General features: G+C 40.7%; 1 protein-coding gene across 1 annotated transcript in view; it reads left to right on the forward strand.

Moving 5' to 3' along the window:
* Positions 1–14,411, forward strand: part of LOC134453856 (glucagon receptor-like) — a 173,142-nt gene extending 158,731 nt beyond the window's left edge. The window contains exons 11-14 of the mRNA XM_063204608.1: positions 1,396–1,484; positions 2,187–2,331; positions 2,741–2,782; positions 12,142–14,411. Coding sequence (XP_063060678.1) covers positions 1,396–1,484; positions 2,187–2,331; positions 2,741–2,782; positions 12,142–12,750 — 885 coding nt within the window. The 3' untranslated portion in view covers positions 12,751–14,411. The remainder of the gene's footprint in view (positions 1–1,395; positions 1,485–2,186; positions 2,332–2,740; positions 2,783–12,141) is intronic.
* Positions 14,412–15,000: the final 589 nt, after the last annotated feature.

Consider the following 15,000-nt stretch of genomic DNA (forward strand, 5'->3'; position numbering starts at 1 on the left):
GTTACCACTGTTGGAAGAATGGAAGAGCCAAGATAAAATTCGGTTTACAAATTTATTACTATAACAAAAGACTAAAATGCCCGGGCAATAACATATATTAAAAAAAACACAAATAAATACCCCACGGAACCACCCCCGAAGTTCAGTCGGCTTTGTCCATAAAATAATGCAAGAGCGGCAACAGTTCAAAGTGTCCAAAGTCGCACGAGTCTCTATTGTCCTTGAGCCAGAGGGAGCGCGCACAGTCCACGAAACGATAGCCCAGCAACCAGCTGAGCGTCGGATGGAGATGGTCGAGCCTACTACCGCTCCCGCAAGCCGCCTTCAGTTCCACAGAGGCGGGTCCGCTGGTGCGCGTTGGGCCGCTTCTGCAGCAGCGTGTGACTCTGGCAGGAAGGCTCCCACTACGGCAGAAAACAGCCCTTGATCAGTGGTATATCGGCAGCAGACACACACAAGCACAATAATGGCAAGGCAGGCAGGCAAGGCCGGGTACTTAACTTGGGTTGGTGCGTTAGTTGACTCCGCCAACCACTTCAGTCCAGAACGTCTCGATCTCCGGCCAGCTGCCTCAGCGTTTCTGTCGTTGCTGGAGTCGGTCCTTTCCACCCGTACCTCGCTGCCTTCTGCTTCGTCTGCCGGCCTCCCTCTCTTCCGCACCTGCACACCTATTTGTTAATTCAGTCAATCAGTTGTTTCAGCGCCGCATCGCTCATTAGAGGGGAGAGTCAGCTGGTGATGATAATCAGCTGATGGTGGTAATCAGCTGGTTGCACGCAATTGTAGACCCAACTAAAAAAGGCAATGTCCTATAAATTATAATTTTCACGGCAAACAAGGCACAGCAAGTCATAAACAAAATACAGAAAACACAGCAAAAGGAATTCCCACTGCAAACCAAAACACACCATATAAATAAGGATGAAAACACAGCACACACTAAGGGTCAACAATTACATAAAACCATGCTTAGGGGAGCTTACTTTTGACAAAAGCATCAGCAAAGTGTAATGTAATGTAATGTAAATTGATGTAATTTTCAATATCTTCCCCTATTACTCTCATCCCTCTGTATCTCTATTTCTCTTTAAATCCCAACTGCCACCACCCCCCTACTCTCTTTACTTTTATCGACCTCCTTATTTTCCTCCTTACTCTCTCTATCACACTCTTCTCCACTCTCTCTCTCTCTCTCTCTCTCTCTCTCTCTCTCTCTCTCTCTCTCTCTCTTTCTCTCTCTCTATTTTTTTTTCTTTAGTCTAAACTCTTTTCTTAACTTGTTATTCTAGCATTGTCCAGAGGGTCAGGTGGCTATCTTTGATTAGTGTGGTTGTGCATTTGTTTGTCTTGATGTGTTAGTGGCCATGACGGCCATATCCCTCTTTTTTCCTGCAGATTAATTTCTTCATCTTCATTCGCATCATAAAGATCCTGATGTCCAAACTGAAGGCCCATCAGATGCGCTACACAGACTACAAATTCAGGTGCGTGTGGGTGTGTGTGTGTCTGTGTGCGTGCGTGTGTGTGTGTGCATGCGTCTGTGTGCGTGCGTGCGTCTGTGTGCGTGCGTGCGTGCGCGCGCGCGCGCGTGTGTGTGTGTGTGTGTGTGTGCGTTTGTGTGTGCATGCATAATGTGCGTGCCTCTGTGCACGTGTGCATGCGTGAGTGAGTGCATGACTGTGTTTGTGTGTGCATTTGTCTGCGTTTGTGCGTGTGTGTGTGTGTGTGTGTGTGCGTGTGTGTGTGTGTGTGTGTGTGTGCATGGGTGTGCGTGTGTGTGTGTGCATGGGTGTGCGTGTGTGTGTGTGCATGGGTGTGCGTGTGCATGCATGCATGTTTATGTGCTTGCATATAGTGTGTCTCTGTTTCTGGTCTTTGTTTCTAGGTTTGATAATCATGAGAATACATACGTGTTACTAAAAACTGAAATCTCTCCCTTTCTATGTCACTCCCTCTCTGTCACTCCCTCTCTGTCTGTCTCTCTGTCTCTGTCTCTGTCTCTGTCTCTCTCTCTCTCTCTCTCTCTCTCTCTCTCTCTCTCTCTCTCTCTCTCTCTCTCTCTCTCTCTCTCTCTCCCCCTCTCTCTGCTAATATGGAGGTGGTGATTGTAAGTAGTGTGGCTGGTTTGGCTGTAAAATGACTTGATGATGGTTGCATCTTGCTATCTCTCTGTCTTTCTCTCTCAGGTTAGCCAAGTCCACCCTGACTCTCATCCCTCTGCTGGGTATTCATGCCATCCTCTTCACCTTCGTGATTGACGAGTCTGTCCCCAAAGAGTCACTCCTGCGCCTCATCCGCCTCTTCTATGACCTCCTCTTCAGCTCTTTCCAGGTCAGAGGTCAAGGGTCATGACCCCTCACCCCTTAGCATAGATGTATAGCTTGTTGTCCTGCTAACAACCTGTGAAAGTCATCATCAGCATCTGAAGACCTCAGATTCGAAACAAATACCTTCAAATGTCATTTAAAAATCCATTATTAATTGGAAATGTATCCAGGGAAATGTATCATGGTGGAAGTTTGCAAGGTAATCTGGATCAAGAAAGTCACAACGCCACAAAAAGCCAAATGTTATTATCAAGTACAACATATCAAGGCAAACAATATGAGATGGACTGATTTTGAAAAGAGATCAAAACATGAAGAGTTCCGATGCAAGACCCTCTGTTTGTCTTTCTTTTTTGTGGCAATTGATTATTTATTGAACTTTTTTTTGCTGTTGCCTTTCTCTATTTCTCTAGGGTCTTTTGGTGGCCATTCTCTACTGTTTTGTGAACAAAGAGGTAAGAACATACCATAGATATACCGTACCAGAGAACCTTTAAGCTATGAGAAGGCAATATCCCATTGGTTCCCATTTTAGCCACAGTTCCACGTAGCTGCCACTAATGGCGAACGCCGCCAGTGGAAACAGCCGTGTGAGTGGAAAAGGAATGGAATGAAAAGTGTCCATAGGGCTAAATGCTAAAAAATGCTACTGTCATTTCCAGTCACTAATCTTATGAATAAAATATTATGAGAACTATGGCTGGTGTTATATAAGACAATGTATTGACATTTATTTCAGGTTTTTGTTTTTCCAGCAGAGCAGAAGATTCCGACCTGTATTCGCAAGCATTCTGCTAATGTTTATGGATTTGGCCTCATAAATTGAGCTTGCTGACCCAGTATATATTGTTCCAGTGATGTAAAAAAAAATCCTAAACAATACTCAGATGTGTTCTTTTTTGTTCTAGCTTCAAGCTGAGTATTTATATTTCTGGGCAAAACATTATACAACGAGATAAAATTTCTGGTTGTAGGAAACTCCATTGACACCCATTCATCTTTCTCTTGCCCACGATAGCCAACTAGCGGCAGTACCACCTCCGACCGCCAGCCAGCGCTCATCCTCATAGCTTTAAGGTTCTTTGACCGTACATATGCGTACATCTACACATAAATACATCAACACAGGGCCTATAATATTTCCTCTGGGTCCATTTCAATGTGTATTTTCCCATCCTCCCATGTGCTTGTGACCTCGTGAAGAAGTCACAAGACATTCACTGACAATATAAGTTTAAATCAATCTCTCCCAAAAGCGCAATTCAAAGGTTATTTACAATCGGGATGTTGAATGGGGAAAACTCCTCCAAAAGTTGTTGTGTCTAGGCTGACAGTTGGAAAACTATATTCTTATTCTCCACAAAGTTGGGACATCAGTGAAGCACGAGGTCACAAGCACAAGGCGAGGATGGGGAATCAGATAATGAGATGTTCCCTTTTTCTACACTCTCAATTACCACTTCCAACAAAAACTAGTTGCCTACCAACTGCTTACCAGCTACGTCCCAATAATGATTGCCAACTAGCTACTACTTCAGGTGTAAGAGTAAGGTTATGAAATAATAAGGGGTTCTGACAAATGAAATAATAAGGAATTCGGACAATTGTACATGAAACAAATACAACAGTTAGTTCTATCAGGTCCATAACAGTTGAGAAACACAAGACAATGAATTCTGAATGAAATGTCTTTATTGAAAAGTTATGAATAAAGAATGGCTGTTCTGAGGAGTAGTCTGGTGTTCCCTGAGTACCAAAGAAAGCAGAGAGTCAGGGGAGAGCACTAGCATACGGCATGCTCAACCAATTTAGAATTGGGACAGCAACCAATTTCCTCCTTGAACAGCACAGGGAATATTACTAATATTAGGCAACAAGATGGAGCTGAGGAAGTGGTGGTTGGGAAGAAGCGAGCAGCCAAGAGTTGAGAACAAAAAACTGATAATATTTAAAAGGCGCCAATGAGCGAGAACAGATGATTGGCTGACTTAGAGCACCGGAGACCAAATAGAAGCGACAAACTCTTGACTACCGTGGCCTACTAGAGCTAATGCTCCACAAGATTTACTTACCAACTGATTGCAAGCTTACCTACTGCTTACTAGTTTCCTAGTATGAACAGCTATTGTTCTACCAGCTATTGTCTCAGGTGTTGGGTAAGATGGTACCAGTGTTGGGAAAGTTCAATTGTACGTGAACTAGTTCAAGTTCAAGTTCACAGCTCTCAGAATGAACTAGTTCGTTCATAGTTCATATTTTTTTCAAAATGAACTAGTTCATTCATAGTTCACAAAATAAATGAACTAGTTCATTTCAGTTCACCCACCCCCCCCCAAAAAAAAAAAAAAAAAAATCAAAATTCAGTGACAAAGCCCATATAAATGCTCCACAGATTTTTATTTTTTATTTTTTTTAATGGGTTAATTAGTGTTAACAAGGACATTGCTGGATATAACTGTATTTTAGTTGTGCATTACAGCAGCGGTTTATTATTGTTAGTAGTAATAGAGAGTATAGTCCTTAACTGTGTTTTCTGCAGTGTTGGGAAAGTTAATTTTCTACTTCATAGTTCAGTTCACAGCTCACCCCCCATGTTGAAAAAAAGTGTAGGCCTAATTGACAAAGCCCATATTTAATTAGTTTTAACAATGAGATCGTTAGATAGGCTATTAGTCTTACTGCATTTTAGTTTGCATTAAGAGTGGTTTATCAGTAGGCCTAGTAGTCCTTTACAGTGTTTGTTGTTTATACACTGTGTGTGCTGAGCGATTTCACTTTTTTTCTGTTACTGTATGGACTGGACTTAAAACGGGTGCGTGGATTCTGTAATGTTTTCCTGCACTGTTGTTCTGTCACATGCGCAAAATTTACCATCCTGCAACATGCCAGTAGGCTATATAGATTTCTCTTGTTGTTGGTGGTGCAGCGCGCGGCGCATTTTAACTTAAATAGTGAAGCGAGAGCACTCCACACTTATTCCAAACGCCCTGAAGACGGTCGCTAGAAGCGTTAATCTAAAAAGTCACCGGGAAGTCAGAAAACTCGCACATTGCTAGCTGGTTGCTGGCCGCTCTGATTTTAAGTAGAGCTAAGGTGCCGGTATGCTTGCTGCGAGCTGTAAATTACGCGCGTCACCGCGAGCAACCGACAGCACATGCTTGCTTGCAAGTATGATCACAAATGTTTGAAATTTCGGACAAACTCGAGACGCTCTTAAAAGTTGCTGCCATTGTCGTTTTCATATCAAGCACACGCGTGGAACTGCGCGGTCTATCTTAGATCGCCCCAGCGAGTTTGAAGATATTGCACCTGGCGCACGCATTTGGCTGCCGTGTCCAACGCGCGCGAAATCGACATTAAATACGCATGTTAACGCGTTCATGAACGAATCGTGCACGCGCTCGCGTATCTTGCAGCAAGCATACCGGCACCCTATGTCTGCTGTTTGCTTGGTCCCGCCTCTTTGCACGAGACGAAAGGCAGTCTGAAAGAATGGTGTCTGACGCTGTTAGAGAGAATGGATAAGACATAATACTAGACTCTCTGACGCACGTGTTTAGTCACGGTTTCTGCAGGAATATTAATGAAATCTGGTAACTGGAATGAACGGAATTATCAACTAATGAACGTGCCGTTCATGGGCTCCAGAATGAATGCGTTCATAGTTCATTCATCATCTTGTAAATATTGTACGTTCAGTTCACGTTCGCTCAAAATATGAACTCGTTCATGAACTTTCGTTCATTGAACGCGTTCGGGTACATCACTGGATGGTACAGACCCAAACTCCATAGAAGTTGGAACACAAGGTAAATTGTGAATAATAACAAAATACTGCCATTTTCAAAACATCTGATTCTTTCATTAGATGAAGAACGGCACAAAGACAACATATCAGCCATCAAAACTGATTAAAATGATTGTTTTGAGGGATATTCATGAACAGGGCTCTAAATTAACACACGCCAAACACGGGTGAGAATTCATTTTGGCTAGTAGAAAAAATTACCTACCCGCCAATTTGGCTAGTAGCGCCGTACAGTAAATTACGAACGGTAAACCGCTGCTTGAATGACAACGATACGGCGAGATTTCCTACATTACCCATAAACACTACCGTCATGACGTAGCCTCCCACCGTGAGCTTTCCGAAGCAGCTCTGGCAGCGGCTACTCCATGCTGCTGTTGCGCGCGCCACGACAGAAAACATTTCAGACGACCAGCCTACTGTCGGCTACGCCCACATTATTTTGACAGGCAACTCTCATCCTCTTCTTCTGTCGCTTTCGCTCCACCACTTTTAACGTCACTATTAGGCCTACTGTTACTAATAGCACTCACCGACACAGAACCTTTCTCTAACAGGCTGCCTTTTTAAGCTGCGAGGACCTGACCGAAGAGTTTTAATAACATGACGTGGATTATGCCTACTTCTGTTTTGTATGTTTTGTGGTGGTGGTTACAGCAAGATTCTGTGTTGGCGAATAGGCCTACTAGTAATAATAACAGTAATAGTAGTGGCGTTTTTAAAAAGGAGTGGTTGTGGAAAGAAATTGCGACAAGGGCAGAGGATGATAACTAGGCCTATCTGTCAGAGTAGTGTGCGCGTAGCTGTCAGTTGTCTTCTGAAACGCTTTAAGTCCTGGCGCAACTTAAGTTGGAAAGCCCACTCCATCGGAAAGAAGAGCAGACCTTGCATAACCGTGCAAGTAGGCTACGTGAAAAAAAAAATCAATAACCAAAAAACTGCCAACGGCGACGCTATGGAAAGGACGCGAACATTTCCGTGATAGTTAAACATAGCGTGCTTCTTGTCATTTTGTTGCGCATGGTAGAGAAGAGCTCCTGGAGGAAATGAAGGTGTCTATAGCAGCATATACTTAGGCTACATAAACACACAGACATACCCATTATTGCATGCGTGTGTGTGTGTGTGTGTGTGTGTGTGTGTGTGTGTGTGTGTGTGTGTGTGTGTGTGTGTGTGTGTGTGTGTGTGTGTGTGTGTGTGTGTGTGTGTGTGTGTGTGTGTGTGTTGATCTCTCCTTTCCTCCTCTCTCCTCTTATTTTCCTCTCATCTCTTCTCCTTCCTTGGAGTGTACAGATGTGAGGTTTTGTAGTGTTTGGCTGTGTGTTTGGTTGTAGGCTATGTTAAAGGTCTGTTGTGTGGCTTGAGTGATGTGATTCACTGTTTTCAGAGGTAAATATAAAGCAGAAGTTAAAAAAATAATTAAAAAGTGTATATAATATGCTTATTATGTTAAGTAGGCCTATGGTGTTTATGTGTTTTGGAAATAGTTGAATAAAATAACCATGATTTAAGCCTAACGCATAGCCTAGTTTATTTTGGCGAGATAAAAAAAAAAATGGCTAGTTGACCTTCTGTTTGGCTGGTAAGAAAAAATGTCTACTAGCCAAATTAGCTGGTGGTGGAAAAAGTTCATTTAGAGCCCTGTTCATGAATATGTAAAAACAACACGTCTCAAAAGAGTTGGGACGTTGACAATAACAGGCAGCAAATCTCGAGGAAGACTAAAAACAAAACAAAAGACAACACTTAACAGTTAAATACATTAACTGATGAGATGATTTTATATAAAAAGCTGTGTTAATTTCTATCTTGGACATGATTTCACCAGCTTAAATGGTGGGTGTATTCCTGGTCATCTTTTGCAATGTTTTCCTTTCTGTAGTGCTTAACCCTATCGCGCCGGATGCATCATCTATGATGCATCAAATTCAAAGCCCTCTCCACGCTGACACAAAAAAAAATCCATCTCAAAAACATCCTGCGTGTCATTTCCAAACGTCCTGCAGTACGCGGAAACCGCCACAAGAGAGCAGCGGTCAACAACAAGTTGATCACAGCTCGGCGAAAAATGCAAAAATGGAGTAGAAGCGGTTTCCCTGACCGACGCTGAGATATCGACAAATTGCAAAAGGTTTGTGTACAAATTTCCGAAATATAACTCTACATCCTTTAATTTGAACACTTGCTTTGTGCAATTAATCAAGGAAGAGTTTATATTTTTACACCGTGTTGCAGAGAGATCGTGCTAAAACTGATGAGACATATAAGCACCATCCGGCGGTGGCAGGAAGTCAGCCATCAATGCATTTGCTCCATAGGGAAACTTACAAAGCATACCACGACGATCGTTTAACAAAACACACAAGTTGTTTTACTTCAAGACAAAGATATTGCCTTAAGAAACACGTTTTACTTGCGATTTTGAAAATGTAATGCTAAATGTTGAAATTATGATCTCGTAAAAAATGCATTGAAGTGAATGGAGAAATGGTCCAATTGTAGTAATGGACCCATATATTCAAATTACACATCAAAAATGAATAATGATCTATATTACACTCATAAATAGGTTGTTAAGCATTCGATCAGCTATGTTTTTACATAGATTTTAAAAAATTACCCAACCAGGCTGTGGGAAATGTAAAATATGGTCCTGCTAAAACAAGGATAGGCTTAAAAAAATGGCAGGATCTCACTAAATATTTAAAGATAATCCTCAAATTAAATTGTCTGACAACTTTTTTTTAAAAAAGATGCAAATGCATTAAAAGTCATTTTTCAATGGTCATGAAATTGGAATTTTCATTCCCTTTAAAGCCTGATGCATCATATATGATGCATCAAATATCTCAGTGACCTTAACAAAATTTTGAATTTTTTTTTTACATTTCTTATAAGGGACCAATATTGAAGCAAATTCCAAAAAAATATAATTTTCTCTCATTGCTTTCATGGTTCAGGTTTCACAGGGTTAAAGTGTGACAGGTCTTGATCAAAAGCCTGCCATTTAATCACCTGCTGGTCCTTATGATGGAGTTAAGAGGTTAAAACATAGTAGAGAATGCCATTTGTCCTTACTATGTGGCAGTAATTGAAGAGCTCCCTTCAAAATATAATGCATGAGTGCCTTTTCATGCTGTTCTAAACCCTTTTATATCATTCAGCACTGTATTTAACTCTACAGATGAGTGAGAACAACTTAACCAATGCATAACTGCACCTCCATGCCATCATGGAGGCTGACTTTTGAAGTTAGCACTAACACAAGTTAAATGGTCCATTTTCACTGTAGCGCAGGATGTGTAAGACTCTATTATTGTCTTGAGTCTGATATGATGTAATAATGGTAAATAAATAAAAGATAAAACCAAATGAAATCTGAGGTGGTGAAACAACACAAGTAACAAAAAGCAATTTGTGCCCCATGGTACAGTCAAATAATAAATAATAATAATTAAATAGTAAAAATATAAAATGGAGCTATTGAGGTTGTGTGAGTTGATGAAATGATATTCAGTAAAAAATTAAATATAAAAAAAAAACAGAAAAAGTAATAAATCCACACAGAGACAGCAAGGATATCTTTTTTTGTTTGTTTGTTCGTTTCTTAAAATAATGATAGAGAGATTATATAAACACATGAACATGCATATCCTCCCTCTCTGTCCCCCAGATGTACAGTTTGGTTGATGAAATGATAAGAAATGAATAAGTTAATACATTAGAAAACAATAAACAGACAATTAAACAAACAAACACATCTTCTCTCTCCGGTTGCCTATACTGCCCTACAATTTCAGAACGCTGTATAATTCAAAATGGCAAACTGAGAAAAAAGGCTTTAAAGTTTCCTTTCTGGCCACGCAACTGTGTTGGAGATAAAGTGGTGATGACACTTCCATATAATACTTGTTTATGGTGGAAATTTATGCACACAAGAAAAAAGCAAAAAAAAACAACGTTCGCATTACTTTTTAGCTGAAAAATCATTATACTGCGTTCTGTTGTGGTATTACTGTCTACACCAAAACCACGGTGTCAATGGAGAAGTGCAGTATAATGCGCACTATACCGTGTTCTTGGCTAGTACGACGTAACCTCCTAAAACCAAAAAGCGCAGTATAATCAGTTTTTATCGTTTTTTTTCTGAAACGGGACCGAGTTGGACCAAAAAAAATTAACACAAGAAAAAGAAGGTATTTTAAAGCCAATTTCCGGTCTAAACCCATTTTCGACCATTTTCAAGATACTGCGTTCTGATATTGTAGGGCAGTATAGCTGCAATCTGGGATTGTGAAATTATACAGTATGAAAAAATTACTATGTAAATAGGCTTGCATCAGAAAATAATAAACAAATAATTAGATAAACATAAACATGTTATATATGAGTGATTCTACGATTCACCTGCGCTTTTGGCAAAGCAAAATATCAATTATCAGTATTTTTTTCAACTAAATGACCTAGATGTTTACATAGTCTATATATTTAAGTTTCCAAACAAACAAATTGCCAAGCTTAATCTTAAATCATTTGATAAATACTCTAATGAAAGCTAACATTTGCTTGATTATTTTGTCAACAGTGTTATAGACAAATACTATGTCATTTCAAACATATATAAAAATACTACAGAGTTGAAACAATATGTACGTTTGAAAGTGCTTATGTCCCTTAGCAATAATGTTGTCATTAATCTGTGCAACTGATATAGAAAATGTGATTGTTTAGCTTCATAAGTAGGATTTTATGATTCACTGTGATACAGACTGACACATTTTTCATTATAAATCCCTGTAACGTCTGATTTGAATTTAGTCACCCTCCTTACACAAGACTTCCTTCTCCAGAGATAATCCCTAGTGTCTGTTCATTGGATTTCTCCAACACATAAGGGATCAATAGCACAAAAACACTTTCAAAACAGTCAACCGTGTTACTCAACTGTGTTACGGTCAACAGTGCAGGGGAACAACGCGGCACTTTTTTAGGAGAAGAAACAGAGCAGACAAACCTATCTCCCTAGAACACAAATTATTTTGTTTGTTTGTCTGTCAATATGGAGATAAATTGGCAAAAACATACTCCTCCTCAACTGTCATAGCTAATTGTAACACCATTGACGGTAACACGGCTTGACATTTCAGCCATTCTTAAGGTGTTGTGCTAACTGAGGTCCTCAGAAGTTCCACCACAAGACCTTAATCAATTCATGTATTTGTATGCTTTATCTGTGTTTTTCTACATGTGATTTCTAATTCAGATTCTTATGAATATGTTGATAACACAGTTGACAGGCAATTTTCCCGCTGTGAGAACATGAAAAAGAATGGATCAAATTATGGAAGGATGGAGCTCAAAACTTACCAAAAAGTCTTCCCATATCCTGCCAAAGAGGTTATGACATCACGTGATGTTATTCGTATGGCCTAAGACCAAACCATTACTGATTTATGGAGGGGGTTTCAAACCGTGACACGGTTAACACAGTTTTCTTGGACACACACAATATGGCAAATTTGATGTATAATGGAAAGGACAGTGGTCTTTTTGACAGTTTTGTCATATTGTGATGATAACTGTGAATCAACATTTGCTATCGTCTTGGGCAAAACAAGTTTCTTTACATGCTAATATGAAGACTGAATCTGACATTTGGAAAACAGGACGGCATGAAAACGCCCAAAACCAGTATTAAATATTCATTCTTGCTGAGGGAAATAATGCCATGTCTACACTTTCTGTATTATATGAAAGATAAATGTGTGCTAATGTCCAAAACATCATTGGATGCAGTTAATAGTTAGTGGAATTGGCAAATAAAATCCATGGACTTAAAAGCGCAGTCGAATCATAGAATCACTCATATTCCCTCTCTACCCCTCCCAATGGACAGTCTGAGGTGGTGAAATGAAATTAACTTTATAAGTAAATAGGCATAGATCAGTAAATAGTAAACATACATTTAAACAAACATGCATATCATCCTGATCTGCCCTTCCACAGGTACAGTCTGAGGTGGTGAAACGGTGGAAGCGTTGGAAGTTGGGCAAGGACATCGAGGAGGAGTACCGCCACACACACAGCCAGACGCCACATGGCAAGAGTGCCAGCGTCGTCATGGCAGCACCCCCCAGCAGCGACTCCGACCCGCAAGACTCCGACCCTCCACCCCCTGACCCCGATCCCGACCCACACGATGTTGACTCCGACCTTCAAGCGACCCCTTCGTCGTCACCCCCCACACTAGCCTGGGAGGAGCGGGAGTGGTTGGTGGGGGTGGGGGGCGGGGGCGGGGGCGGCAGTCGGAAGTGTAACGGCAAAGGTGGTGGAGAGAAACGCAGAGTGATATTATCCTCCTCACCAATAGGGGGCCTCGGCTATGGCAGCGGCTCACTGACGGAGGATATCTGTCTGCAGGAGAGGCGGCTGCCGTCCGGCTACGGTCACAACAAAGTTGACCACCTCGACAGCAGCAACTGCAGCAACCGGGGAGGAGGTAATGGCGATGACAATGACAACGATAACGACGATGGTGATGACAGTGTCGATATCGGCTATGATGGCGATGGGGGTCGCGCCCTCTGTAGAGAAGCCAGAGAGAGCTACTTATGACCTCTGACCCATGACCTGTGACATTACAGGAAATGAAGGCTGTGTTGCTCGTGGTTACCATGGCAGCAGTGCCTGGCCTGGTTCTGACCACTTTCTGAGTGAAGAAAAAACAGAGAGCGAAAGACAGAGAGAGTACGAGAGAGAGAGAGAGAGAGACTGAATTATTGAATGACTGAAGGAAAAAAGCAGTAGGACCAAATCATAGGAACTTTCACACAATGCCAGAACTGTTGACTATTTGGGAAATTGAAGAGAAGAAGAAGAGAGCACACATCATGTTATTCATTCACCTGAAAGGGACAATGCAAAGAAAATTGACATGGAAGAGATGGTTTATCAGGAGATTTGTCCAGAATAAACGTGACATAAGATTCTCAGCAGTCATTAAATGTCTGCCTGAGCCATTTTGGCTGCATTGGTGACTTGTGGTATGTTTTATCTCGGTTAATAAATTGAAATTCAAAATCTTAGACAAAATCTTTGGCCTTTGTTCAGCAACAAAAAGAAATAACCAGCATTGTTGCTTTGCTTTCACTGAGAAAAGCAGCACGACAAAAGCCTTTGCTTTGCATCCACAGCAGTTTGCCACAGTACAGCCTATCTCCTCAAAGAACATGATAAAAAGGAGAACAACCCCACCCCTCCAAAAAAAATAAACCTAAAGAAAAAAGGACATAATCATGCAGCTGACTCTACAGTGAAGTATGTGGCCAAAGGCAAACCATTTTGTGATGTGCAATGACTGGACACATTTTCATTATTTTGTATTTGTTTATATTTATGCGGGTGCTGACGATGCTGAAACCTTCTTCTCCCAACTTCAAAGCAGAGTGCTAATATACAGTAGGATATGTGTCTGGGTGTCACCAGAACAGAGGATTCCGGGCACAGTGGGACAAGGACCAAAAAAAATGCCTGGGCATTTTTCAGCACACAATTTTGTGACATCAAGTTCTGAAAGCATGATGAATACAAAACGGGATTTTTTTTCTCAGTCTTTTTCTGTCCTCGCGTGTCACTGTTGCCTTGGCCAGCTGTGCTTGTTGTCTTTGTCAGTGCTTTGAAAAGTTCAAATTCAATACATCTTAAAAAGTGAAAGTATCATTTTCTGTAAGCATTCGGTAAGCCAATTACTGGTGGGCGATGTGGCAAAGATGTCATTTCACATTTTTTAACCTAAAATTTAGATTTTTATTTTCCTTCAAGACCTTCAATTAAAAAAGAACATAAACAAACAAAAACACATTTAGGACTACAAACTTGTCTGAACAGATTTTAATTAACACACTGATAGCTCTCATAAATATTTGGAATATAATAAATTCAGTAAAAAAAATAAAGTGAATACAACAACAATAAATAAACATCCCTCTGATGAAGTGAATATCACCACTGATAAAGTGAACATCCTCAATCATTTTTCTCGATTTAGTACAATCAGATCAAACACCCCTACCATCAATACTGGACCGATTCTTCTAAAAGCAAGATGGTTTCACTTTTTAAGATGCCATTTTTTTCAGTGTGAACATTGCGGGCCACTATTAACTGTTCTGCTTCGTACCCACTTGGTGAAAGCTGTGCTTGATGTGAGATCATCAAGTCTTCTTACTAAATGTGTTCAAATGTCAGAAAATGGAAAGACTGCTGCAGAGAACACACAAATACACAAATACACGCACACAAATACACGCACACACACACACACACACACACACACACACACACACACACACACACACACACACACACACACACACACACACACACACACACACACACACACACACACACACACACACACACACACACACACACACACACACACACACAATATTGTGCCATTTACCAGTCCAAAAACACCCTAACTTAAAGACTCATTGGAAATGTGAAAATTGTACAATGAATGTCCCGGGATGTGACCTCAGATGCCATTTGTTTCCATGGTGTTGCTTGGGTTTGGGGATAACCAACAACATCCAAGAATTCCATTTGGAGGCTTTTTTTAGACATAATGGTTACAGAGGGGAGAATGGGAGGGAAAAACTTGGGCTTTGGTTTGAATATGGCAACTGTTCCTGAAGTCCTGACATACTTGTCAAGAGATATGTACAGATGTGTTTGAAAAAAAGAAGAATACAATGGATCAACCAATGGAATATAATAATATAATATTTCTGATTAAATGTGTACTATGTGCTGCAACCTGGCTTTTGATTTTGTGAATCGGTAGGTCTCCATGCAAACCAG

The sequence above is a fragment of the Engraulis encrasicolus genome, chromosome 1 (genome assembly GCF_034702125.1).
Source record: "Engraulis encrasicolus isolate BLACKSEA-1 chromosome 1, IST_EnEncr_1.0, whole genome shotgun sequence".
NCBI lineage: Eukaryota > Metazoa > Chordata > Actinopteri > Clupeiformes > Engraulidae > Engraulis > Engraulis encrasicolus.